We start from the raw sequence: 26488 nt of genomic DNA on the forward strand, positions 1-26488 counted from the left end.
AGAACACAGGCAACACCCTTTTTGGACTTGGCCACAGTAGCTTCTTTGCAGGATTCGTCCATGAAGGCAAGAAAAACAAAAGCAAAAATGAACTACTGGGACTTCATCAAGATAAGAAGCTTTTGCACAGCAACAGAAACAGTCAACAAAACTCAAAGACATCCTGCAGAATGGGAGAAGATATTTGCAAATGACGTATCAGATAAAGGGCTAGTTTCCAAGATCTATAAAGAACTTATTAAACTCAACAGCAAGGAAACAAACAAACCAATCATGAAATGGGCAAAAGACATGAACGGAAATCTCACAGAGGAAGACATAGACATGGCCAACATGCACATGAGAAAATGCTCCACATCACCGGCCATCAGGGAAATACAAATCAAAACCACAATGAGATACCACCTCACACCAGTGAGAATGGGGAAATTAACAAGGCAGGAAACCACAAATGTTGGAGAGGATGCCGAGAAAGGGGAACCCTCTTACACTGTTGGTGGGAATGGGAACTGGTGCAGCCACTCTGGAAAACTGTGTGGAGGTTCCTCAAAGAGTTAAAAATAGACCTGCCCTATGACCCAGCAATTGCACTGCTGGGGATTTACCCCAAAGATACAGATGCAGTGAAACGCCGGGACACCTGCACCCCGATGTTTCTAGCAGCAATGTCCACAATAACCAAACTGTGAAAGGGGCCTCAGTGTCCATCGAAAGATGAATGGATAAAGAAGATGTGGTTTATGTATACAATGGAATATTCCTCAGCCATTAGAAATGACAAATACTCACCATTTGCTTCGACATGGATGGAACTGGAGGGTATTATGCTGAGTGAAGTAAGTCAATCGGGGAAGGACAAACATTGTATGTTCTCATTCATTTGGGGAATATAAAAAATAGTGAAAGGGAATAAAGGGGAAAGGAGAAAAAATGAGTGGGAAATATCAGAAAGGGAGACAGAACATGAGAGGCACCTAACTCTGGGAAAGGAACAAGGGGTGGTGGAAAAGGAAGGTGGGCGGGGGTGGGGGTGACTGGGTGACGGGCACTGAGGGGGACACTTGGCGGGATGAGCACTGGGTGTCATGCTATATGTTGGCAAATTGAACTCCAATAAAAAATAAATTAAAAAAAAAAGATTTTAAAAAAGAATTTAAAAAGGGGGGGGGGGGCAGCCCCGATGGCTCAGCGGTTTAGCGCCGCCTTCAGCCCAGGGCATGATCCTGGGGAGCCGGGATTGAGTCCCATATTAAGCTCTCTGCATGGAGCCTGCTTCTTCCTGTGCCTGTGTCTCTGCCTCTCTCGCTCTCTCTGTGTCGTGAATAAATCAATAAAATCTTTCAAATCTTTAAAAAATAAAATGAGGTTTAAGATTATATATTTCAGGTGATATCAAAATTGTTCTTCTCCTAAATTTCCAGCATTTAACTGCAATGAATAGCGATTTTAATAACTATCCAACAAACTTGGGAAGAAAAAACCAGGAAGCAGGCTTGAAGATAGTTAAATCCATGTCTCTGGAACTTAGCTTCTAGAGAACTGATGAATCAGCAGTAAAGACAGTACTTCCTTACCTCCCTAGATAAACTGGGGGAAACTTCTTTCATGAGAAAAAATAATAATAATAATATAAATGTAGCCAAACTCAGAGCCACCTGCACATAATGATTCTTTCTAATTTGAAAGACTGTAAAAATCTGTGAGTATTTTTAAGAACAAGATTATATGCTGAGCATATATTAAGTGGTACGACCAGTACCAATAGAGAGAACGGCTCCCGATGCTATTGTTTTATTAAAAATAAATGCTCTTACAATCTTAAACTTATAATCTAACATTAATATGATTAATAATAACTTTTACTATCATGTCTACCTTAAATATAGAGAAAATTAGAGTAAAGGGATTTAAGTGACTAAAACAAATTGCCAGTTACATCCTGGAAATTTTAAAATTCAGAAATTAATATTGTTTTCTTACTCTGAGGCTTGTTCTCTCTCCACAATTACCCAAACTGGAGAGCTACTTGTTTTCAATAAGGAGGGGTTCCTACAATATATAGTCAATACTTTGGTAACATTGTTAGGTGCCTAGTACTGGTCTAAGAGCCTTACACAGACTCCATGATAATCCTGAGGACAGGGGCTATTCTCATACCCTTTTGGCCAGTGAGAAACTTGAGGAGGAGTGACTTCCCTGGTATCATATGGCTAATGAGTGACAGACCCTGGATTTTCACCCAGGCCATTGAGGTAAAGTTTCTGTCTAAGGATCAGATTAAATTGCATCATGAGTAATAAAGTGTCATCTTGGAGTTTGAAGTGATTTTAGAAAACTGGGAAATTTAAACTAGCAAATTGCAGTTGTTTATACCAATGTTAAGTCTCAATTATTTGAGGGGGAATTTTGGTATTTCTCTTTTCTTTGATAACTATTTTAATTTTCTAATACATTATGTATTTAAAAATTTATATTATCTGACTTTTTGATATGTGTATGCTAGCAAGTCCCTCTGAATTTAGCTTACAATGACTTATGTGCATATTTAAAGACCATAAAGATTTATTTCAGATGGCATCTTGTAGTACAAGGTTTAACAGTTGGGAGGAATCTGATGAATTTTGTTTTCAAATTTGAGAGCAGATGTGGGCAGTGTTCTGATGTGACTTCATGTCAGCTCAGTCATTCTCCTAATTTTTAAAGACTGAGATGTGAAAACTTACATGTATTAATTGCCCAAGTTTTTAATAAGATTATCCTTTGACTTAAAGTAATTTCTTTTTACATATATAATCTATTCTTATAGGATGACCAGAAAATATGATCCAGAAGAAACTAATATCACTTGAATCTCTACCATCAGTGAAAACTTGGATTTTTTCATAATTTCATATATGCATATGTATGTTTATATATATGTAACTATATCATTACATATGTATATATAGATGTATTTCTATTTATCATATATATTGTTGATTATATATATGATAAGGAAATTGTAAATGTGCCATTTTGTTCACTTAAGAATACAACAAAACTGTCATACCATGCTCATGATTATAGATCCACCTTACATCTCAGTAGTTGCCTGAAATTCTATTATGAAATCTAATATTAAGACAAATTTTTTAAAGATTTATTTATTTATTCATGAGAGACACACACACACACAGAGAGAGAGACAGAGAGATAGGCAGAGGGAGAAGCAGGCTCCCTGCAGAGAGCCTGATGAGGGACTTGATCCAGAATCCCAGGATCATGCCCTGAACTGAAGGCAGATGCTTAACTGCTAAGCCACCCACATGTCCTTAAAACATAAATTATTTCTATGTGTCCAATTGCAGATGCTTAAATTTATTTTGCTTTCCAACTATTGTAAACAAGACCAAGGTGAAAATTTTACGATGTTGCTCACTTATCCCTGGTTTCTGTACAAAATTTCCTACAAGCAGAAGTTTATACATATTATTTTTAGGATCCTGATATTGGATTGGTGCTCTCTCAAACATAAAATAATACACACTCCTATTCTCATCAGCAATTTGTGAGCACCTTCCTCTCCTATGATACTCAGTATTGGTACAACCCAGCTGTCAACTAGAGGTTCAAGTTAAGATTGGCAGCTAAAACTGCATTTCTACAATCTGAGGCCTTTGCAATAGAGAGAAAATAACCAGCACCTAGGCTGTTGAGGAAGCTTTCTTGTGCTTGTACTATAGGGAAGTCAGAGTGAGTCAAGCTTAAGTTCCAACCATTTAACTTTGGGCATCCAAAGCCCAGCTGTCCACTGTCAGACCAACAACTTCACATTGTATAGCCTTACACAACACGTGTGTTACAGGAATGTAGCACCGAGTGCAATTCATATATATTCAGGGAAGGAAGTAGTGGGAGCCATTTTTATGGATTTACCAACAAAATCCAGTGAGGACCACCTGGTTGGAAACAGGCCAAGAACATCTTGATTTTCCAATGATATTAAACCTAATATCTAACTCTGATCATACCCAAGTAAGGAATAATCATATTGAAAAATATGTTTTTTATGGAACCAATGATCTAGGTAAAGTGTGGGGAAGCTCTCAAAGTACCTCCATCTGTAGAGAGATTTTGATTTAAGACTGTGATGTATTATGTTAGACATAACCATAACAGTATTGAGGTCTGATCACAGAGCTAGCATTTTACTTTGTCTTTTTTTTTAATCTTGTTTTACTTTTTTAAATTTTTTACAATTTTTTTAAGTAGGCTCCAATCCAATGTGGGGCTCAACTCATGACCCCGAAATCAAGAGTCATATGCCCCATAAATGAAGCCATCCAGGAACCCCTAAAATGTTAAATAATTATCATTCCTCCCAATTTAGGAATATCTATATCTAATATCTATATATATATATATATATGTATATATATAGATATATAGATATATCAAGAGAGCAGGAGAAACTTGTTTTAAAAACTTGATAATTTAACTCATGATTTTAGATTTATAAATCATTAATAAAATTTCTCTAGTGACATTTGAGTTTATGCCACAGTGAGTTAATTTTCACACCTTCATGTAATTTTTGAAATATCTTTGAATATCTTTGTTGTTTATTCTTCATTCAGTTTTAATAGTCTTGTCCTTATGAGTCATTTATTTAGGAGTTAACTCTGCTACTTCCCCCTGACATACACAATGGAGGATTTCTTTCAAATGTGGATCTTCAAAAGGAAATATGATGTCATCTTTACAGAGCTGCATATATAATGATGGTTATACTGGTGAAAGACTGGGAATAGGAATATTGGGTGGGCATTATTATGTCTGCTTGGAGATAAGAAGTTGTCCTCAGCAGTCAATATTCAGTAGTAAGATTTGTGAGTCTGGTGTTTGGAGGATCTTTCCCAGATTACATTTGATAAGGACTTTTTTTTTCCCCTGTGGACATCAAAATAGGAAATCAGACAGCTACAGGCCAAAATGTGATACTTAGAGATTGCCCAGGGGTTAGAGAGCACTTCGTATTTCTGGAAATAATGGAATTCATATTTTACTTTGTAACTTTGTTGACAACTTTGACCAGAAATCCTAAATTTTTTAAATGTGATTATGGTTTTGTATTCTGTTTTGATTTGACTTGTCTTAGACAAATGTAAATTTAAAAGTTGTTTAAAAGGATATTGTACATTTAGGGTCAGTTGAATGTAACTGTGGAGAGTATGAGAAACAAAGTCCAGATCCTTGAACCAGGCCCAGATCTACCACTTGCCCTCCCTGTGCCTCAGTTTCTCCAACTGAAAAATAGTGATAATTATAGTAACTGACCTCACAGAGATACTGTGAAAAGTGACTATACCACAACACTAGGCCTGTGGAGTGATGAGTGGCACAGAGTAAGCATTGCAGGGATACTGACTAATCTGTTATTAGCAACATACGTCAATTATACTTATGTTTAAAAGCTGATAAAAATATTTGTGTGGCTGCTATATCAAATTAGCACTATCTTAATGGCTTTAAATGATACAAATTTATTATCTTACAATTCTGGAGGTCACAAGTCAAAAATTGGTCACATTAGGCTAAAATTAAGGAAGGCTACACTCATTTCTGAAGGTCTTAAAGGAGGGTTCATTGTTTTGAAAGCATTTTTCAGATTCTAGACTCCACTCAATTCCTTGCATCATGGTCCTCTTCATCTTTAATATCAGTGTTTGAATAATTTCACATATATCACATCTCCTCTGATTTTTGCCTCTCTCTTATAAAAACCCTTGTATTTACACTGAGCCCAATAGGACATTCCAAAATAATCTCTCTTTTTTTTTAAGTAGGCTCCACACAATTTTATTGTGGTTTGAAGACAAATACAAGGGCCTACCATTTAATTTTTTAAATTTTCATTTAACATCTTTTATAGATTATATTCACATGGATTTTAAAGAAATTCTACAAGAAATGAATCATTTAAAGAGTAAAAAGGCAATTTTCATTTCAGTAAATATTTTACAATCATTTATTTAAATATTCAACAAATATTTACCATATGCTAGCCATTCTTTTGTATTCTGGAAGCACACAGTGAACAAAATAGGCAAACTGTCTTACTCATATGACACTTCTGTCAGTGACAGGAGACAAATACAAAATTAGATGAGTGTGTTAAATGGTCTGAAGGAATATGAAAACAATAGTCATCAAGAGCTATAAAAAAATAGGCCCCTCTGAGAAGGTGGATTTGAAGGAAAGCCCTGAAAGACATGCCAGTCACACAAGTGGGCAGGAGACCCAGGCCTGGATCAGAGCAAAGACAAAAGCTACATACTGGAGGCTCCACCAGAGCAGGGACAAAGGATTAGCATGAAAGTCATATGGGATTTGCAGCACCAGGGCAAATGCACTGGAGGAAGCAGAAAATGATTTCAAAAGATGAATGTATTACAATATGATGGGCTTTGAAGTGAAATATAAAGTTTTGTAGTAGAGCTTTGAGCAGGAGTTGACCTGTTCTGATGTAAATTTTTAAGATCCCTTTGCTCTGCTGAGGTTAAACTAAAAACAGATAAGAAAGACAGAGCATAAAGATAGCAGGAAAGATACCAGAATAACCTAGATGAAATATGGCTGGAAAATTTCATTTATGAAGTGCCAACAAATGTCCCAACCTTTTGTGAGTTGTGATGTATAACTAATTTGGTCTTTTTTTCATCTTCTTAGCATAGAGCTCCTAAACCTCTCTGAATTTCCTAAATGAAAATAGCTATGTAAATGTCTTTTGTTATTCATAAAAAGGCCCTCCTACTACACCTGAATTTATGCTAATGAGGTAACTTCTTGAAATCTCCTAAGAATCAGGGCTGGTTACCAGGAAACTAATCATAATTAAAGGTATGCAATTTTTAAGCCTCTACCTCTCAGATCTCCAAGGAGAGGAGAAGGTCTAGAGGTGTCATTAATCACTGATAGCCAATGATTTGATCATCCATGTCTAAATAATCAAGCATCCATAAAAATCCAAAAGGGGTGGGGGGGTTCAGAGAGCTTCTGAATATATGAAGTTGCCAAGAGGATGGTATACCCAGAGAGGGCAATGATGCTTCTGGCCTTTTCCTACACATCTTACTTTATGTATGTCTTCTACCTAGTGATTCTTTAGTTATATACTAGTCAATCTAGTAATTAAAATATTCTGTACTCTAGAAAATTAATTAAACTGAGGGATAGGGTCATGAAAACCTTCTATTTACAGCCAGTGGTTCAGAAGCCTAAGTGATAAGCTCTATTTGGCAATTGATATCTGATTTGGGGGACAGTCTTGTAGGACTAAGCTCTTAGCCAGTGAGATATTAAGCTATCTCCATGTAGATAGTGTGGATATTGTATTAAATTGTAGGACACCCAGCTGGTCGTCTGGAAAGTTGGACATTACTAATTATGGGGAATAAACCGTCACAAATTTGGTGACTGCAAGTGTCAGAGGTGAAATAATGAGAATAGAGGAGTCACATAGAAAATACTTCTTTCTTTACAGTCTACACTTCCTAAATTATTCATTTTGCTCACCTTTGACCATTCAAATACCCAGGGAATCAATGAGACTTTACACCAACTAGTATTGACTTAGCTCTGCTATAGACTGGACAACATTCTGGCTGCCAGAAATGCAGAGAGTGAATAGGAAAGATATAGTTAAACTCTAACCCAGGTATGGCAAATGCCAATTTTATGGCATTTTATTTATGTAATTAACACAATCTATGTATTGCAGTATGAACATAAAGGCAATATAAAAAGTATTATGCTGAGAGAAACAAGTCAATCAGGAAAAGACAATTATCACATGGTTTCACTCATATGTGGAATATAAGAAATAGCACACAGGATCATTGGGGAAAGGAGGGAAAAGTGAATTGGAAGTCATCAGAGAGGGAGAAAAACCATAAGAGATTCCTAACTCTAGGAAACAAACTGAGGGTCACTGGAGGGGAAGTGGGTGGGGATGGGGTAATTGGGTAATGAACATAAAAGAAGGCATTTGATGTGATGAGCACTGAGTAGTATACACAACTGATAAATCACTGAATGCTACATCTGAAACTAAGTATGTATTATATGTTGGCTAATTGAATTTAAATTTTTTTAAAGTGTTGTTCTCCAACAAAAAGAAATAGATCTACAGTTTCTAACTTAAGATGTTTCTCTTGCTCTGTTCATTTTTCTCTAGCATTTTGCCTTGGAAAATTTCAGCCAACCAGTACTCTCTGAGGTGTCATCCATACTGAAAGTGTCTTCTCTCTTTTTCCTTCCTGGTCTTTGTGGCTTTCTGCTCTGCTGGGGCTGCCATCAACAATGTCAATGAAGAATATAACTTTATCCTCTGACTTTATCCTCCTGGGGCTTCTGGTGAACAATAAAGCTACAGGGATCGTTTTTGCTGTTATTTTTGCTATTTTCATGGTGGCTGTAACTGCAAATCTGGTCATGATATTCTTGATTCAAATGGACTCTCGTCTCCATACACCTATGTATTTCCTGCTCAGCCAGCTGTCCATCATGGACACCTTTTTCATTTGTACTACTGTCCCAAAACTTCTGGTTGACATGGTTTCTAAAGAGAAGACCATTTCCTTTGTAGGTTGTGGTATCCAGATCTTCCTCTACTTGACCATGATTGGCTCAGAGTTCTTTCTCTTAGGCCTCATGGCCTATGACCGCTACGTGGCTGTCTGTAACCCTCTTAGGTATCCAGTCCTGATGAACCGCAGGGTGTGTCTCCTGCTGGCTGCTGGTGCCTGGTTTGGTGGATCCCTGGATGGCTTTCTGCTCACCCCCATCACCATGAATGTCCCTTACTGTGGATCCCACAGTATCAACCATTTTTTCTGTGAGATCCCTGCAGTTCTCAGACTAGCCTGTGCTGACACATCCTTGTATGAAACCCTAATGTACATCTGCTGTGTACTCATGTTACTCATCCCTATCTCTATCATCTCAACCTCCTACTCTCTCATCTTGTTAACTGTCCACCGAATGCGCTCTGCTGAAGGCCGGAAAAAAGCTTTCACCACTTGCTCTTCCCACTTAACCGTAGTCAGCATTTTCTATGGAGCTGCCTTCTACACTTATGTTCTACCCCAGTCCTTTCACACTCCTGAGCAGGACAAGGTAGTGTCAGCCTTCTATACCATTGTCACCCCCATGCTCAATCCTCTTATCTACAGCCTCAGAAACAAGGATGTCATGGGGGCATTTAAAAAGATGTTTTTGCAATACTCATCTGCTCAAAAAATATCCTCAAGTGATGCTTAAGGATTCAATAAACTCATAAAAGGTCTTCCTAAGAACATTTTCTATCATCTTATTTCTTATTTCAAAGACAACTACTTGGTCATGTGTCAAAGATAATTTACAATTGATGATTAAGAGGATTTACCATCTCTAGTTTCTTGTTACCAGAGGAGAAAACCAAAGATTTTCCAATAATTATGCAGATAGATTTTGGCTATCAACAATGAGGTATTATTACATTGGTTAAAGAATTCATCTAATTCTGGTTATTGCCTCTCAGACTAAATAAAAGGGGGGGTAACCCATAGCACTTGTGGTAAAAATAGTGACTGTCAAATACTAGGCCACGATAAATAGTGAGTAAGCTAACTGACTGAATTTTGAATGTTCAAGCATTACACAACCATTTAAAAGGAATATAATATTTAACATCAAATAAAATTACTATGCCTTTTTCCAAGTTATTTTAATAACAGAGTTCTAGGAAAGATGATGTCTTTGGGAAGAAAATTTACATTGCCCAATTCTGTGTGATTCATCAACAGGACTTGGATGCAATTCAGATTTGTTTGGAGTGAGATGAAAAGTTTTTGAAGAATTTTCTGTATAGACATACTTGATAAGATGTAAATTTTTATGTGGACTATTTTATGCACACTTAGAACAGGGAACTAGATTGCATGCAAGAAGACAACTCAGGAATCTTCAAATGAGAGAAAAGATTGAATTGAGTAGTTACACAAGATTTAGCTCACGGAAAGGATGACTGTTAAGGAAAAAAGTGAAATGAAAGATAAGTCAATTGACCTCAAGGTAAAGGAAGCTAGAATTTCTACTTACTGAGATTTTGAAAACTTTTAGAGTGGCAGGAAAGAGTAAGAGAAATAATTTAGTTGTTGAGAAACTTTTGAGATATCTATTAGATACACAAAGCCAATCAGGGTTGAGGTTGTAGGTAAGGGCTGAAGGTTTAAATATAGTAGTCTTCAGAATAGAAAGACTAAAGACATAGGATTAGATGAAACTTAGGTAAGAGTAAAGAGTTAAGACCAAGGCAACTGGAGGCACCTGGGTGGCTCAGTGGTTGAGGGTCTGCCTTCGGCTCACGGGCATGATCCCAGGGTGCTGGGATCGAGTCCCACAATGAGATCCCTGCGAGGAGCCTGTTTCTCCCTCTGCCTATGTCTCTGCCTCTCTCTCTCTCTCTCTCTCTCTCTCTCTGTGTGTGTGTGTCTCTCATGTATGAATAAATAAAGTCTTTAAAAAAATTTTTAAAGACTAAGACAACTGTGTTCAGCTGGAGAGACAGTAATACAAGAGACAGTGATTGATGGAGTAAGGAGAATTCATATCTCAGATAAAAGTGAGAAACTTCAAAACTTGGAGTATTACAACTGCAGTAATTGTTGGGTTATAATGAGAGCTTTGAGTTGGCCACTGTATTTGTCAACACAAACATCAATTATGACCTTAATAGAAGCAATTCCAATGGAGTTGTGTTCCAAGAGGATTCAAAGTAAAATAGAAGGGGAGAAAATGGACAAGATGGGTACAGTATAAGTACCTTTTTTTCAATGAGAGCAGATTAAGTGGAGCAGCAGCTGGAAAGGGATATATGATATCAATACGTTTTGTTGTAAGATATTGCAGATATGTTGTTAAAGGGAATAATCTACACAAAGTATAAACTGATAATGGAGGAAGTTTCTTCCATAAGATAACCTTTGAGAGATATAGAAAGCTTAGAAACCAATTTAGAAGTAAAGAGGTTGATTTTTTTGAGTTAACATGGTCATTTCTGATACAGGTAAGTTCTCTGATTTCTATTTTCTCAGTGTAATTGGAATCATAGGTGATACAGGTAAGTTCTCTGATTTCTATTTTCTCAGTGTAATTGGAATCAAGGAGAGCTTCTACTTGTGAAGGGATGGAATGATTTCTAAAAATTTGTGAAAAGAAGAAAACATCTTGGAGCTCAATTGAGTAAATGAATAAATTAGAGATATTTGGATTGCAGGGTAGTCTTGGGAATGATTTATGATTTAGCGCAGGCATGTTTGTCAAATAGTCGAATAAGTGGTACCTAGCAAATAGTAAACACACAATGTATTACCTACAATTAATTATGGCAATAGAAATGACAAGAAAAACAGAAAAAAAACAACTGCTATCACTACTTCTACAGACTTAGCATTTCTTATATGAATAAAATATGTAGTAATCATTTGTTTTTCCAATGCCTAGACCTTGAAGCATGTATTATTTATAGCTGTTTACTTCAGTGAATTGATCTCTCTGTGAAATTAAGGGTTTTTTAACCAAAATTATTGGCCATGTGGAGCTTATTGTATAACATGATACACTTTGGAATCATAAGGTAACATACTGTCCCCTCAACATACTAATTATTTAAATATATGAGTTAAAAACACCCCACAGTACATTTAGTCTTTAAACTAGTCTTTGTGATGCCTTCTCTGGTGACAAGCTGTATTATCTAATATATTCAGTGAATAGTCGTTCTGTTACAATAGATTTTATTAAAATGTTTAGACTTCTATCTTTGCATATGCCCAGTAACTGTTCAGCTTTTGAGCTGATTTTTTTTCTGAGTTGATTTTTTTTTCTTATTCAAGTTTAAATGTTTTAAATTACTTCTACCCTACATGCCAATTTCAGATGCAAAGGAGAGCGACATTAAGATTACAGGCTTGTACTTAAACTCACTGGTGTTTGACTCTCGGTTTTTTAATTTCTGTGTTTTGTATCCTTGGACATATTACCTAACCTCTCTGTACCAAATTTTCCTGTCTTAAGGAAGGATAGCCTGTTAAAAATCAAGAAAGGGAACAGTGTTTTTACAACAGAGATTTTCTGAGTTTGTGACTTATTGTGGTAAAGGCAGTTCTGCTTTTATCATATGCTCATTTATGATTTTTCTGTGTGTCCTCAAGGCACAATTCTCACCAACAGTCCCTCTTGATTCACTAAATAACTAACACTTTAAATACCTTAACTTATATTTTAAATACCAAACTGAATCATTCATGATTATATCTGGGACACTTATATTTCTCCTCTTTATCCTTTGGCTTGATGTATCTTTACAGGAAGAATAAATCCATAAATTTGAAGAAATCCCCAGGGGATTTTTTTTTTTTTTTAGATTCTATCCAGTCCCCCATTAAGTATTACTAAACCAAATTGGCATCAATCATCTGCCACCTTGTGGATAATTAATACATTACATTATTCTAAAACTAAAATATGTCCTTGGTGTGTCCCTTAAAACATAGAAATTAAGGAGTCAATCCCATTTACTTTGCACCCAGAAGCATAAGATACCTAGGAATAAACCTAACCAAAGACGTAAAGGATCTATACCCTAAAAACTATAGAACGCTTCTGAAAGAAATTGAGGAAGACACAAAGAGATGGAAAAATATTCCATGCTCATGGATTGGCAGAATTAATATTGTGAAAATGTCAATGTTACCCAGGGCAATTTACACGTTTAATGCAATCCCTATCAAAATACTATGGACTTTCTTCAGAAAGTTGGAACAAATTATCTTAAGATTTGTGTGGAATCTGAAAAGACCTCAAATAGCCACGGGAATATTAAAAAAGAAAACCATAGCTGGGGGCATCACAATGCCAGATTTCAGGTTGTACTACAAAGCTGTGGTCATCAAGACAGTGTGGTACTGGCACAAAAACAGACACATAGATCAATGGAACAGAATGGAGAATCCAGAAGTGGACCCTTAATTTTATGGTCAACTAATATTCAATAAAGGAGGAAAGACTATCCACTGGAAAAAAGACAGTCTCTTCAATAAATGGTGCTGGGAAAATTGGACATCCACATGCAGAAGAATCAAACTAGACCACTCTCTTGCACCATACACAAAGATAAACTGAAAATGGATGAAAGATCTAATGTGAGACAAGATCCCATCAAAATCCTAGAGGAAAACACAGGCAACACCCTTTTTGAACTTGGCCACAGTAACTTCTTGCAAGATACATCCACGAAGGCAAGAGAAACTAAAGCAAAAATGAACTATTGGGACTTCATCAAGATAAGAAGCTTTTGCAAAAAAAAAAAAGAAGAAAGAAAGAAAAAAAAAGAAGATTTGCACAGCAACGGAAACAGTCAACAAAACTCAAAGACAACCTACAGAATGGGAGAAGATATTTGCAAATGACCTATCAGATAAAAGGCTAGTTTCCAAGATCTATAAAGAACTTATTAAACACAACAGCAAAGAAACAAACAATCCAATCATGAAATGGGCAAAAGGCATGAACAGAAATTTCTGCAAAGAAGACATACACATGGCTAACAAGCACATGAGAAAATGCTCCGCATCACTTGCCTTCAGGGAAATACAAATCAAAACCACAATGAGATACCACCTCACACCAATGAGAATGGGGAAAATTAACAAAGCAGGAAACAACAAATGTTGGAGAGGATGTGGAGAAAGGGGAACCCTCTTGCACTGTAGGTGGGAATATGAATGGTTCAGCCACTCTGGAAAATTGTGTGGAGGTTCCTCAAAGAGTTAAAAATAGATACGCCCAATGACCCAGTAATTGCACTGCTGGGGATTTACTCCAAAGATACAGATGCAGTGAAACGCCGGGACACCTGCACCCCGATGTTTCTAGCAGCAATGTCCACAATAGCCAAACTGTGGAAGGAGCCTCAGTGTCCATCGAAAGATGAATGGATAAAGAAGATGTGGTTTATGTATACAATGGAATATTCCTCAGCCATTAGAAACGACAATTACCCACCATTTGCTTCAACATGGATGGAACTGGAGGGTGTTATGCTGAGTGAAATAAGTCAATCGGAGGACAAACATTATATGGTGTCATTCATTTGGGGAATGTAAAAATAATGAAAGGGAATAAAGGGGAAAGGAGGAAAAATGAGTGGGAAATATCTGAGAGGGAGACAGAACATGAGAGACTCCTAACTCTGGGAAAGGAACAAGGGGTGGTGGAAAGGGAGGTGGGTGGGGAGTGGAGGTGACTGGTAATGGGCACTGCCAGATTCTTCTGGCATCTACATCTTCTGGCATTTGATGGGATGAGCACTGGGTGTTATGCTATATGTTGGCAAATTGAACTCCAATATATATATATATATATATATATATATATATATATATATATATATGGTTAGGAAAGTAAAACAAACAAAATAAAATAAAAAATAGACTACAAAATATGACATTAATGGTATTTTTATTTAAATTCAATTAACCAAGATATAGTATATCATTAATTTCAGATGTAGTGTTCAAATTATTCATTAGTTGCATATAATACCCATTTTTCATGCACGTGATGTATTAAGGGTATATTTGAAAAATTCATGTTGATTTGTTTTTCTTTCTGTCATTAAGTATTTTCTGCACTGAGCAGTTTTGATTGACATCATCATCAATATTAGAAGCAGTACTCTGTTTTTTAAAAGCACAGATGAGCTGGGTCTCAACCCCAATTTTGCCACTTACAGACTTGAGCAAATCACTTAAAGTTCTTTGTGATTCAATATTTTTATTGTCTTTATTGTCCTGAGCATTATGAAGTGGAGCTTTCTTAGCTTACATTTCTTGCTTTAGTTTTTGTCATCAGCATAATCATTATTATTGTCCTCAGCACCCAATGTGTATTTTGGATCAAGAGCTGAAGCTCAATAGTCAGAAACCTGAGTGTTAAGTCTAAGGGGATACAAACAGTTTACCATTTTCAGGTGCCTGGACTTGTAGGAACAATTAGCTGATGATGATATCCAGCTCACTGAATTGGAAAATAATTTGTTGGAGTACTTATGTTTTTAGTTGTTCTCTGTAACAGTCATGAGGTGTAAACTGTTGTTAACCCATTATAGTTATGTGTGCAGCTATCTCCTCCATTAGTGCCTGGTCTTTAAATTGTCTGTCTCTTTACATTTTTATAACTAAAAGCAAGATAGTTATCTAAAGTACCTGTACATTGGGGAAGAAATTCTTTGTTGGGCATATTTACTTGTAGCTATTTTCTATAAATTTTCTCCTTTATTGGCCCATATTTTTATGTGTTTTCCATTCTAGCATATGTATTTAAGGCATTTTTAAACATTACTTATAATTTTAGATGTATTCACACAATCCCATTGCATGACAATGAAATGTCTTCTTAATCTGTCACTAAGATTTTTCTATCATTAATATGAACATTTAAAATTTATGAAGTAGTTTACTGATGATAAATATGCAGAGATTTTTGGTAAGAAAGTATCACTATCCCGAGTTTTATGCTTCTGATATCAGAAAAGCCCTTAGTCCTGAGCTGTGAACCAGACTTGGAGAAAAAAATCCACAAAGCCAGTTGCCACCACTGGAATCTTGCAGAAGTACTGCAGGGAGTGGTAATGAGGTAAAAGGACTGTGAGGTATGGCGCATGGCTGATGTGGAAGGCCCTATTTCAAGTGCAAGAGATCAAGCAGGCAGAGTGAATTCTTCCTTCCTCTGCTTTTTAATTCTATTCAGGTCCTGAGTGGATTGGATGATACCCATCCCCATCAGAAAAGGTGACATGTTTTCCCCAGTCCACCAGTTCAGTTGCTAATTTCATCTAGATACATTCACAGACAAATTCAGGAATAATATTTAATCTGGGCACCCCATGACCTGATCAAGTTGATTGGCTCATATGGTATTTAAAAACAGAATAACATGATAGGCTTGGAGCTCAGAGTCCATAGGGAAATAATTGGCACAAGTTTGACTAGATGTAATGTGAATTTAGGTCCCTTCCACTCTTCTGGCATCTACACACAAACATACATCTCCCATGATGCCAATAGTTCTACTGATTTTGTTAAATTGAGATTCAATTTTTATATTAAGATGGTAAAAATATTTACACTAAAGTCTTTAGTTGCATTTTGTTACATTTCCTTTAAGATGGCATGTTATTGTTTTTTCCAGAATAAATCAGGTCTCCGGGTAGTTTATTTGCTTATTTTTTTTCTGCCGTATGTATCCATTCCCTTTTGATAAATATACCCTGGGTATTGTGACTGCTTTATAATTCTCCTAATCTCTTCTTTCTGAGCGATCTCTTCTGTAGCTTGTCTTCTTGCTCCCATGTACACTATATCTGCTTGCCTGGAACTTAGCTGCACAGAGCTCCTCCTGAGAGGTTTCTCCAACACTAACTTTTCTCCTTGTACCCCCACCCTCACCCGGATATCTGTATTCCAAGCCCTCCTCTTTCTGTTTTTTTTTTAAGATTTTATTTATTTATTCATGAGAATACACAAAGAGGAGAGAGAGAGAGAGAGAGAGAGAGAGAGAGAGAGGCAGAGACACAGGCAGAGGGAGAAGCAGGCTCCACGCAGGAAGCCCAGTGTGGGACTCAATCCGGAACTCCAGGATCCCATTCTGGGCCAAAGGCAGGCGCTAAACTGCTGAGCCACCTGGGCTACCCTGTTTTTGTTTTTGTTTTTTTGTTTTTTGTTTTTTTTTAAGATTTTATTTATTGGTTCATGAGAGACACACAGGGAGAGGCAGATACATAGGCAGAGGGAGAAGCAAGCTCCATCTGGAGAGCCTGATCTGGTATTTGATCTCAGGACCCCTCCCAGGATCACTACCTGAGCCAAAAGCAGATGTTCAACCACTGAGCCACCCAGGTGCCCCTCTACAGTGCTTTAAATGGAACCATTAAATGTGTGTCATTATGGTCCAAGAAAAGTTCTCAATTATTTTTAAAGAGTGTACATATTATATTAATTCCATTTCACCGCAACAAAAATATTGTAAACTAATTCTCCAACACAGTTTGCTAAAATACTGCAAAATCCGTATTTTCTAGCCATGAAAGAATTGAGTATGTCAAGAAAAAAAAAGGGAGGGGGAATCTCTAACTTTGAAACCACCTGATAATTCACAAATTCTCACAGCTAATTAGAAACTGAACATGCAGTGAAGCTTGTGGTTTTATGGTATAGATTCAAGAAGGCCCCACTTATATCCCAAAATCCCATTATTCCACTTTGGATGGTCCATCCACTTAGACCTACACTATCAAGCTCATCGTCCTCATTCACCTGGTCTCCATACCTACAGTGTTGCTCTTCTCCAATTATTCCCAATTATTTAACTTTTCTAAAATCCAGGTCTGGTCATTTTATCATCATTTGTAAATACCTGGAGCATAAAAGGGCAAGAAATGAGGGTACAAAGTGAACCTGGAAGGAGGTGCCATTGGAACATTTCCCTCCTGTTTGGCCAACCACCTGAACTTTGCTCATTGTGTTCCTTTTCTGTGTCATCATGTCCTTGAGCAAAAGCTCTGGACCTACCCAGGCTCCAGTACTCGAATGAAGGTAGCATCTAGTCATTCATTGTTCAACATTGAGATCTCGGGTTTCCTTTCAGCCTCTTTGTTTGGCTGAACTCACATGTCATTGGTAGAACTGATGTGTCCTTATTAGCTGCACCCTTTCTACATGAGGCTCAAAACAATTTGTGTATTTTATTACAACTATTTCCACAAAGTGCACCTACAGATCAAATTCCTTAGGGCAGTAGGCATTTGTTATTTATATATTAAATTCATTAGCAGTTTGTTATTATTTTTATTATAATATGGCATTGGGTATGTTTTTTGAACAAATGAAGGATTGGTTGTTTGATGGTCTTCCTCTGTTTGAATAATAAGTTATATACTTCAAATCTCAGCTCTGATGCCACCTTATGCTGGAAAGCTTCACTATGCCCTCCTCCTCTTGGGGTTAATATTTTTCTCACAGTACCTTCAACCACAATGAACTAATGATTTCAGAGAGGAAACAGCCACTGGATGTATTCAGGTTTGGAACCTAAAGAACAAAATCACCTTAATTTTAAAAAGGCCAACAAATGGGTGACGGGCACTGAGGGGGGCACTTGACGGGATGAGCACTGGGAGTTATTCTGTATGTTGGCAAATTGAACACCAATAAAAAATAAATTTATTATTAAAAAAAAGGAAAAAAAAGGCCAACTGGATTGTTGCAGTAATGATCAGTCATGTTAATATGTGCATCACTCCCAAGATTTGTCACTTACACTACCACCATACTGCAAGGACAAATTATTAAAATTGACAAAAGTCCAATGTTTTATGTTTTATTTTTATGTTATTTCAAATTTGCAGGAAATCACTGTGATTAAAATAATAATAGTATAATTAAAACTCATATACCTTTTGCCTAGGTTCTCCAATATCTTTATATCCATTTACATTATCATTTCTCTCTCTATTTATCTCTTTCATCAGTTACACAGCTTATTATATTGTTTGTAAATATTTTATTATGTATTTCTTAAGAATATGAATATTCTTCCACCGAATCACAGTGGAAACTTCAGAAAATGTAACATGGATACAACACAATTATTCAAATATTTTGAATGCAGAAGTGTAAAAATGAACAGCCTTTCAGTACAAGAAAATGATTCCTCCAAAAGACTGAATAGGTGATAACGCAGCATGGTGTGACAATCTGAGGAAAAACATTGGGATAGCATCCAAAAGTTTTAATTTGTAGAGTGAAGGGGAAAAAAACATTAGTACAAATATTTCTTACTTTAGAGTTTCCTGAAAGACAGATCCCCACTCAACATTTTTTTTAGAGCCCTTGTGACATCCTTATTTCTAAGACTATAAATTAAAGGATTTAGAACAGGAGTGAGTATGGTGTAAAAGACAGATACAATCATGTCCTTCTCAGGGGTGTGATAGGAGGTGGGGAGCATGTAGGTGTAGACAGCAGCACCATAGAAGGAGATAACCACCATCATGTGGAAAGAACAAGTGGCAAAAGCCTTCTTCCGTCCCTCTGCTGAGTTCATCCTGTGGATGGTGAAGAGGATGAAAGAATAGGAGCTTAAAATGACTGTCATAGTGATGAAGAGCATGAGGACACAGCACAGGTACATGAGTGTCTCATAGAGGGAAGTGTCTGAGCAGGAGAGCTTCATTACAGCAGGAACCTCACAGAAGAAATGGTGAATCTCTCGGGATCTGCAGAAGGGGAAGGTCATGGTGACAGGAGTGAGCATAAATCCATCCACAGATCCCAAAATCCAGGAGGAAGACACCAAGAAAAGACACACTCTATGGTTCATGAGGACAGGATAACGGAGTGGATGGCAGATGGCCACATAGCGGTCATAGGCCATGGCAGCTAGAAGAAAAAATTCTGAACCTCCTAGTGTCAAATAGAAAAACATCTGCATCCCACATTCAGGGGCTGAGATCTTATTCACACCCATGACCTGGTCCATGAGCATCTTGGGCACAGTGACAGAAATGTACATCACGTCCATGAGAGACAACTGGGTGATAAAAAAGTACATGGGGGTGTGGAGGTGAGCATCACAGTGTATCAGAAGGATCAGGATGGTGTTTCCAGAGAGGGCCATCAGGAGAGCCATGAAAATGACCACACAGAGGAGAGTTGGGTGCTTGGATTGACTGAAGAGTCCCACTAGGTCAAAATCTGATTGTACAGTATAGTTGGCCATCCAAGTAGTGTTCTCCATTGGTTTTTACCTGGTTCACCAAGGAGAACCTTGGAGTTAATAGATTACTCATGAGATATGACCACCTGAAATAAATGTTAATGAGCTTGTATGTGTGTAGTGTGTGTGTGTGCATATATATGCTTGTGTGTATATGTTTGCATACATTATATAGTGTATATGCCACTATAATAGTGAGTGAAGTTCTGCTCCTTTTTACAACAGACCCACCAGGGTATTATAGTAAATGAAATAAGTCAGACTGAGAAAGACAAATATACATAATTTCACTCATATGGAATCTAAAAACACAAATGAATAAATAACAAAAATAAAAACAGTATGAGACCTAGAAATATAGAGAAGAAATTGATGGTTACCAAGGAGGAGTGCTATGGGGTGATGGGCAGAATGGGTGACAGGGAATGGGATGTACAGTCTTCCAGTTATTGAATTAATAAATCACAGGAATAAAAGACACAGCATAAGGAATATAGCCAATAATATTACCATAATATTGTATGGTAACACATGGAAGCTACACTTGTTGTAGGCATAGCATAACATATAACTTATTGAATACCTATGTTGTATACCTAAAACTACTGTAGCATTCTTTGTCAAGTACATTTAAAAAATTTTTAACTATTGCTAATCTACAATAAGGCTGCCTCAGTTCAAAGTCATGAAGTTTCCTGATGATAGTATTTATCAATGAGTATGGAAATTTTCAGAATTGCTCCCATATAAAAACACATGCAAAAATGTGAATCATTGAAAAAAAAGAAAAGAAAATCTCTTATTTATTAACCTTTTTGGTTATGAAAGTCAAAATTGAATCAGTTTTTCTGGTGTAAGGATCTAATTGGTTCTTAAAAACTCCTAGAGATACATTCTATTTAAGAAAGATTTAGAAAATAGTTGAAACATAGCTTTGGAGGATATTTATACCAAAAATTTCAACCCCCATTGTATGTACAATCAAGCCAGACTGTGATGCTCTGTGGTTGTGCAGAGTGATCCATGCACCCGTAGCAGCAGATCAGGGTCTTCACCAATGACTAACACCTTAGATATTCCAAGGCCATTGATTTAGGAGCTCTAACTTTGAGGTTGTACTGTGTGGGTTCAGATTATCCTCTATCCACAATTCTTTTGTCCACTTTACAGAAAAATAGGTTAAGAAGGTTAGATCTCAGGTGTGTTCAGGATATTATATTTTAAATGATATAAAATAATGAAAGTGCTTAGAACATTACCAGTTACACATGAATAAGCACATATATTCTTAAAGAGTTAATATTTATAGTCACACAAAATCTATAAGAGACGGAAAGCATGGTTTGTGTTTTATAATATAAGACGGGTTACTTCAGTTTGCCAGTTTTAGTATTTATTCATACACATAAGAATTGAGATTTGATCATTTCTGCAGTCCCAGACTTTATACACACACACATACATATGAATATATAAATACAAATAAATATACACGATATATTTATTATTTTTACCCAGTTAAGTAGATCTTTATGGAAAATCCTATCTTAGGTCTATCTAGTACATGCTTCTCCAACTTCATCTACTTAAATCTACCATTTGTTCTAAATTGCAGGAAGAAGAATCTAGGTATTAACAAGATCATTGCCATTTACAAGACAAGGCTCAATTTCCTTGAAAAAAATGCTTACTATAGACAATAAAGTAGATTATGCTTGTAAAAACAATGGAGTTGCAAGGAGTAACACTGAAGAACACTGAGTTTGTCTTGGCTATAATAGAACCCTCCCCTCCAATCTCACTACAGAAAGCCTGAAAGTATATGTGTTAAATGCTCATAACAAAAGAAAAATTAAACTGATTGTGCTAAAGGAGGTCACGGTCCATCTATTCAAGCAAAAATACTGTGCGTGTGTGATTAGAGTAGAAAATTAAACTAGCTCAAAATTAAATAAGAAAGCACAGCAGAAGTAAAATATATCTGTTCTTTCTGAAAAGGATAACTTCTTTTCTATTTTCACTTCTAGAGAACAAACATTTACAACTTCTCAATTACTGACATATTAAATGCTAAATTGTAAAACTCCTTAACAACAAAACAAGAAACATTGGCTCTTCTCTCTAGGAAGAATTTAGGAATGATTATGATACAGGGATATTTCAGGAATAAATTCTGACTTTCAAAACACTCTATGCTCTTGTCATGATTTCAAAGACTATTATAATATTCAGCTTATCGATAGTCCCAGGTTCTGGGTTGCTAAAGTAGTGGACAATACCAAAGATTAATTTGATGTCTTAATATAAATCTGGTACACATTGCATCGAAAGATGTAATCTTATTCTCATTTTCCACCCCCACTGGCCCATGAAAGTTGACCTTTGTGCAAAAGTTTAAAACACCCCAATTAAAATCAAAACATACCTGTTGTCCCAGTTAATGTTTGTGGCCAAATGAAGCAAATCTCTGCTGCTTTTGGGCAAATGGCAATCAGTGTGATCAAGCCCCTCTGAGCAGCTTACCTAGCACACCAGGCAGACAATTGAATGCTGTTTATATCATGCAAAGTAGCTGGCCACCTGCTCATTCTTATTTTCTCTAACCAGTTGATAGAGTTTGACATAAACAGAACAGTGAATATTTAAATTGAAGAATTATTAATAGTGGTGGTAGGGGCACCTGAATGGTCTGTGGTAGAACAAGTGACCCTTGATCTTGGGGTTGTAAGAACCCCATATTGGGCATAGAATTTACTTTTGTTTTAAACAGTGGCGATACAATATCAACTCTTTACCTGAAGCTGACAACATCCCAGAAATTGTTCTATTGTTCTATATCATTATATATTTTACCTTCCCCAGGTGTCAATGAAGCATTTAATTATCTTATCTTCTCCTTTTTACAAAATAAGTAATTCAAATTCCCAGGGGAAGCATTGTAACATAAGATTAACGAAAGAGCAAACTCTTGGAAAGAAAGCAAAACAAAACAAAAACAGGGGAACCTGAGTGGCTCAGTCAGTTAAGTGTCTGCCTTCAGCTCAGGTCATGCTCTTGGGGTCCTGGGATTGAGCCCCAACTTAGGCTCCCTGCTCAGACAAGAGTCTGCTTCTCCCTCTCCGTGCGGCCCTCCCCCTACTCGTGCCCTCTCTTGCTCTCAAATAAATAAAATCGTAAACAAACAAACAAAAAATCCACATCATTGGTGTAACTGCCTCACATCATACAACTCACCTGAGGGAGGATTTCTGTCACAGTCTCAAATCATGTGATGGAACCCAAAGCCTATAATGTTGCCTTACCTCTCTAGACACTATCTTCCCTCCACAGTCTACAATTTAGGTATTATCACCCACTGTCACTTGCATCTAAGAAACATCAATATAATTGAGACATTTGTTTCAGTTTTCTAACTACCAGAAATAATGCCCACACAAAGTAAAATCAGCCTCATTTCTTCTATAAAATTTCAGCTTCAATAAAACAAACCTATTACTCAATAACGTGGGAGGCATGCGTATTCTCTTGTCCGTACATAAATGGAAATCAAAAAGCCATTTCCAGGGCAGCCCAGGTGGCTCAGTGGTTTAGCGCCACCTTCAGCCCAGGGCATGACCCTGGAGTCCCGCTTCGGGCCCCCTGCATGGGGCCTGCTTTTCCCTCTGCCTGTGTCTCCGCCTCCCTCTGTGTCTCTCATGAATAAATAAATAAAATCTAAAAAAAAGCCATTTCCTAGTATGCTTCAGTAAATTATTGCTACCTGAAAGATTCAATCAAAAACGGACAATTAAGACTACACTGATCTTGAGCACTAGAAATGTATGGAATTGTTGAACCATTATAACATAAACCTGAAACAAATATAATGCTGTATGTCAATGATACTTAATTTTTTAAAAAATCACATTTGTTTTTCTTCATAAAAATAGATGACAGGAAAATTAGGGAAATATGGTCAAGAATTAATAGCATGTATCAAAAGGAGAACAAGTCAAATCATCAATTACCCTTTTGCTCCTGCAATTCTTTCTATAGGATTTAACTCAGCATGAGATGACACTGTAGCCCTTATCCATCTGGGTAATGGAGTATGACTGTGGTTGACTGTATAAACAGGACAGTGACATCATCCTGGTTTCACTATGTCCGTTATGGGAGTTGATGAGTTTTGCCATTGATAAATTCCTTCTGGGACTTTAAAAAAAATGCAATTAAGAGACTTAACAACAACAACAAGGTAATAGGTATCTCTTTCACACTGTTCTGCTTCTCTCCTCATGTCTTTTTAAAATGTTTTCTTATTAACTGGAAATCTTGACCAATAGTAACAGTAATCTCAAATTTCACCATCATCAATAAATCTCATCTGCAAGATGTCGGTTTTATATGTGGTCTTAGCCTTTTTCACGTTATAAAATATGTTCTTTTCAAAGTGTATATCTATCCTCATTTAATTTTCAAAAATATTGCCTGAAGTATTAATATACTTATCTGTTTCTTATCTGGAAGAAAAGAGAGTTGCATCTGCAACTCAAAAACTAATGGGTCGAGGATAGCACCCCTATCAGGGCTGGAATTGAGAATAAAATTGAAGGGGTTTCCTTGACATTTTATCTCAATCACTCTTCATTAGATTACTGAAAAGTATAGATTATACATTTTCTTGTTACTCCATTGTAATCAGTGTTGCTTTAGTATTGCATTTTAGGGTAATTGTTTATAATTTAAAAGTTGAGTGCTGGGCACTGGGTGGCTCAGTGGTTGAGCATCTGCCTTTGGCTCAGGTCACAGTCCTGGAGTCCTAGGATCAAGTCCTGCATCGGGTTCCCTGGCAAGGAGCCTGCTTCTCCCTCTGCCTATGTCTCTGCCTCTCTATGTGTCTCTCATGAGTAGATGGATAAAATCTTTTTTTAAAAAAGTTGAGTGTTAATAATAAAAAATATGAAACATAAACCATTAAGAAGAAAGTTTAATCAATGTATTGTTTACCTAAAATTAAAATAACATTATATGCCAGTTATATTTCAATTATACAAAAGAATTCTTCTGAAACTTTTTCTATATATGTGTTCTGGACTACACTGATCACTGTCTCATGCTATCTTTTTTTTTTAATGCAATACATCTACGATGAAATGTAATTGATCAACTCTAGACTCAAAACAAAGGAACAAATTCCTGGGTATAGTACTTTCATTATCACAAGTACCTTATTTGCTGAGCTGATCTTTGCTCTTTTTAAAGAATATAAAATTATCCATTGAACAAAGGAAAGCTCATTTCTCAATACATTGACCTACTTTTCCCTCAATTTTCTTCATTTTAAAATGTCAATGAATACTTTTTTATTAATATATAGCCTTGATAGAACAATTGAATCATTACTCAAAATAATGACTTTTTTGTCTCTTCAGCTAAGTGTAGAATTTACATATAATGCTTATTTTAGGGACACCTGGGTGGCTCAGCGGTTAAGTGTCTGCCTTTAGCCAAGGGGTTGATCCTGGAGACCTAGGATCTAGTCCCACATTGCACAGCCTGCATGGACCCTGCCTCTCCCTCTGCCTCTGCCTACGTCTCTGCCTTTCTCTCTGTGTGTCTCTCATGAATAAATAAATAAATAATTTTAAAAAAATAATGCTTATTTCATTTTTTTATTATTATTTTTTTATAAATTTATTTTTTATTGGTGTTCAATTTGCCAACATATAGAATAACACCCTGTGCTCATCCCGTCAAGTGCCCACCTCAGTGCCCGTCACCCAGTTCACCCCCCACTCCCCACCCACCTCTCCTTCCACCCCCCCAGATCGTTTCCCAGAGTTAGGAGTCTCTCATGTTCTGTCTCCCTTTCTGATACTTCCCACTCATTTTTTTCTCCTTTCCCCTTTATTCCCTTTCTCTATTTTTTATATTCCACAAATGAATGAGACCATATAATGTTTGTCCTTCTCCGATTGCCTTATTTCACTCAGCATAATACCCTCCAGTTCCATCCACGTTGAAGCAAATGGTGGGTATTTGTCGTTTCTAATGGCTGAGGAATATTCCATTGTATACATAGACCACATCTTCTTGATACATTCATCTTTCGATGGACACCGAGGCTCCTTCCACAGTTTGGCTATTGTGGACATTGCTGCTAGAAACATCGGGGTGCAGGTGTTCCGGCGTTTCATTTCATCTGTATCTTATTTTAATTTAAATTCATTTTGCCAACATGTAGTATAACACACAGTATTCATCGCACCAAGTGCCCGCCTCATTGCCCATCACCCAATTACCCTATCCCTCAACCCTCCTCCCCTCCTGCAACCTTTTGTTTGTTTCCCAGAGTTAGGAGTCTCTCATTGTTTGTCTCCCTCTCCAATTTTTCCCACTAAGTTCCCCTCCTTTCCCTTATAATTCCTTTTTTCACTCTTTCTTATATTCCACGTTTGAGTGAAACAATATGATGATTATCCTTCTCCGATTGACTTACTTCACTCAGCATAATACCCTCCAGTTCCAAACTTGTTGAAGCAAATGGTGAGTACTCCTCCTTTCTGAAGGCTAAGGGATATTCCAATGTATATATAGACCCCATCTTCTTTAACCATTCATCTGTAATGGACACCGAGGCTCCTTCCAC

General features: G+C 36.8%; 2 protein-coding genes across 2 annotated transcripts; one reads left to right on the forward strand and one right to left on the reverse strand.

Annotated features, from left to right (window-relative positions):
* Positions 1 to 8340: 8340 nt before the first annotated feature.
* LOC129498237 (olfactory receptor 2T11) lies at positions 8341 to 9300 on the forward strand. Its single transcript, XM_055307523.1, has one exon. The coding sequence runs from the start codon at positions 8341 to 8343 to the stop codon at positions 9298 to 9300; it is 960 nt and encodes a 319-aa protein (XP_055163498.1).
* Positions 9301 to 18921: 9621 nt separating this feature from the next.
* Positions 18922 to 24136, reverse strand: LOC129498236 (olfactory receptor 2T29-like). The gene is made up of 2 exons (XM_055307522.1): positions 24100 to 24136; positions 18922 to 19880 (listed from the first exon to the last, which is right to left on the reverse strand). Exons 1-2 carry the CDS (start codon positions 24134 to 24136, stop codon positions 18922 to 18924), a joined length of 996 nt encoding a protein of 331 aa, XP_055163497.1.
* Between the last annotated feature and the right edge of the window lie 2352 nt (positions 24137 to 26488).

Source organism: Nyctereutes procyonoides, unplaced genomic scaffold (assembly GCF_905146905.1).
Source record: "Nyctereutes procyonoides isolate TBG_1078 unplaced genomic scaffold, NYPRO_anot_genome, whole genome shotgun sequence".
Lineage (NCBI taxonomy): Eukaryota > Metazoa > Chordata > Mammalia > Carnivora > Canidae > Nyctereutes > Nyctereutes procyonoides.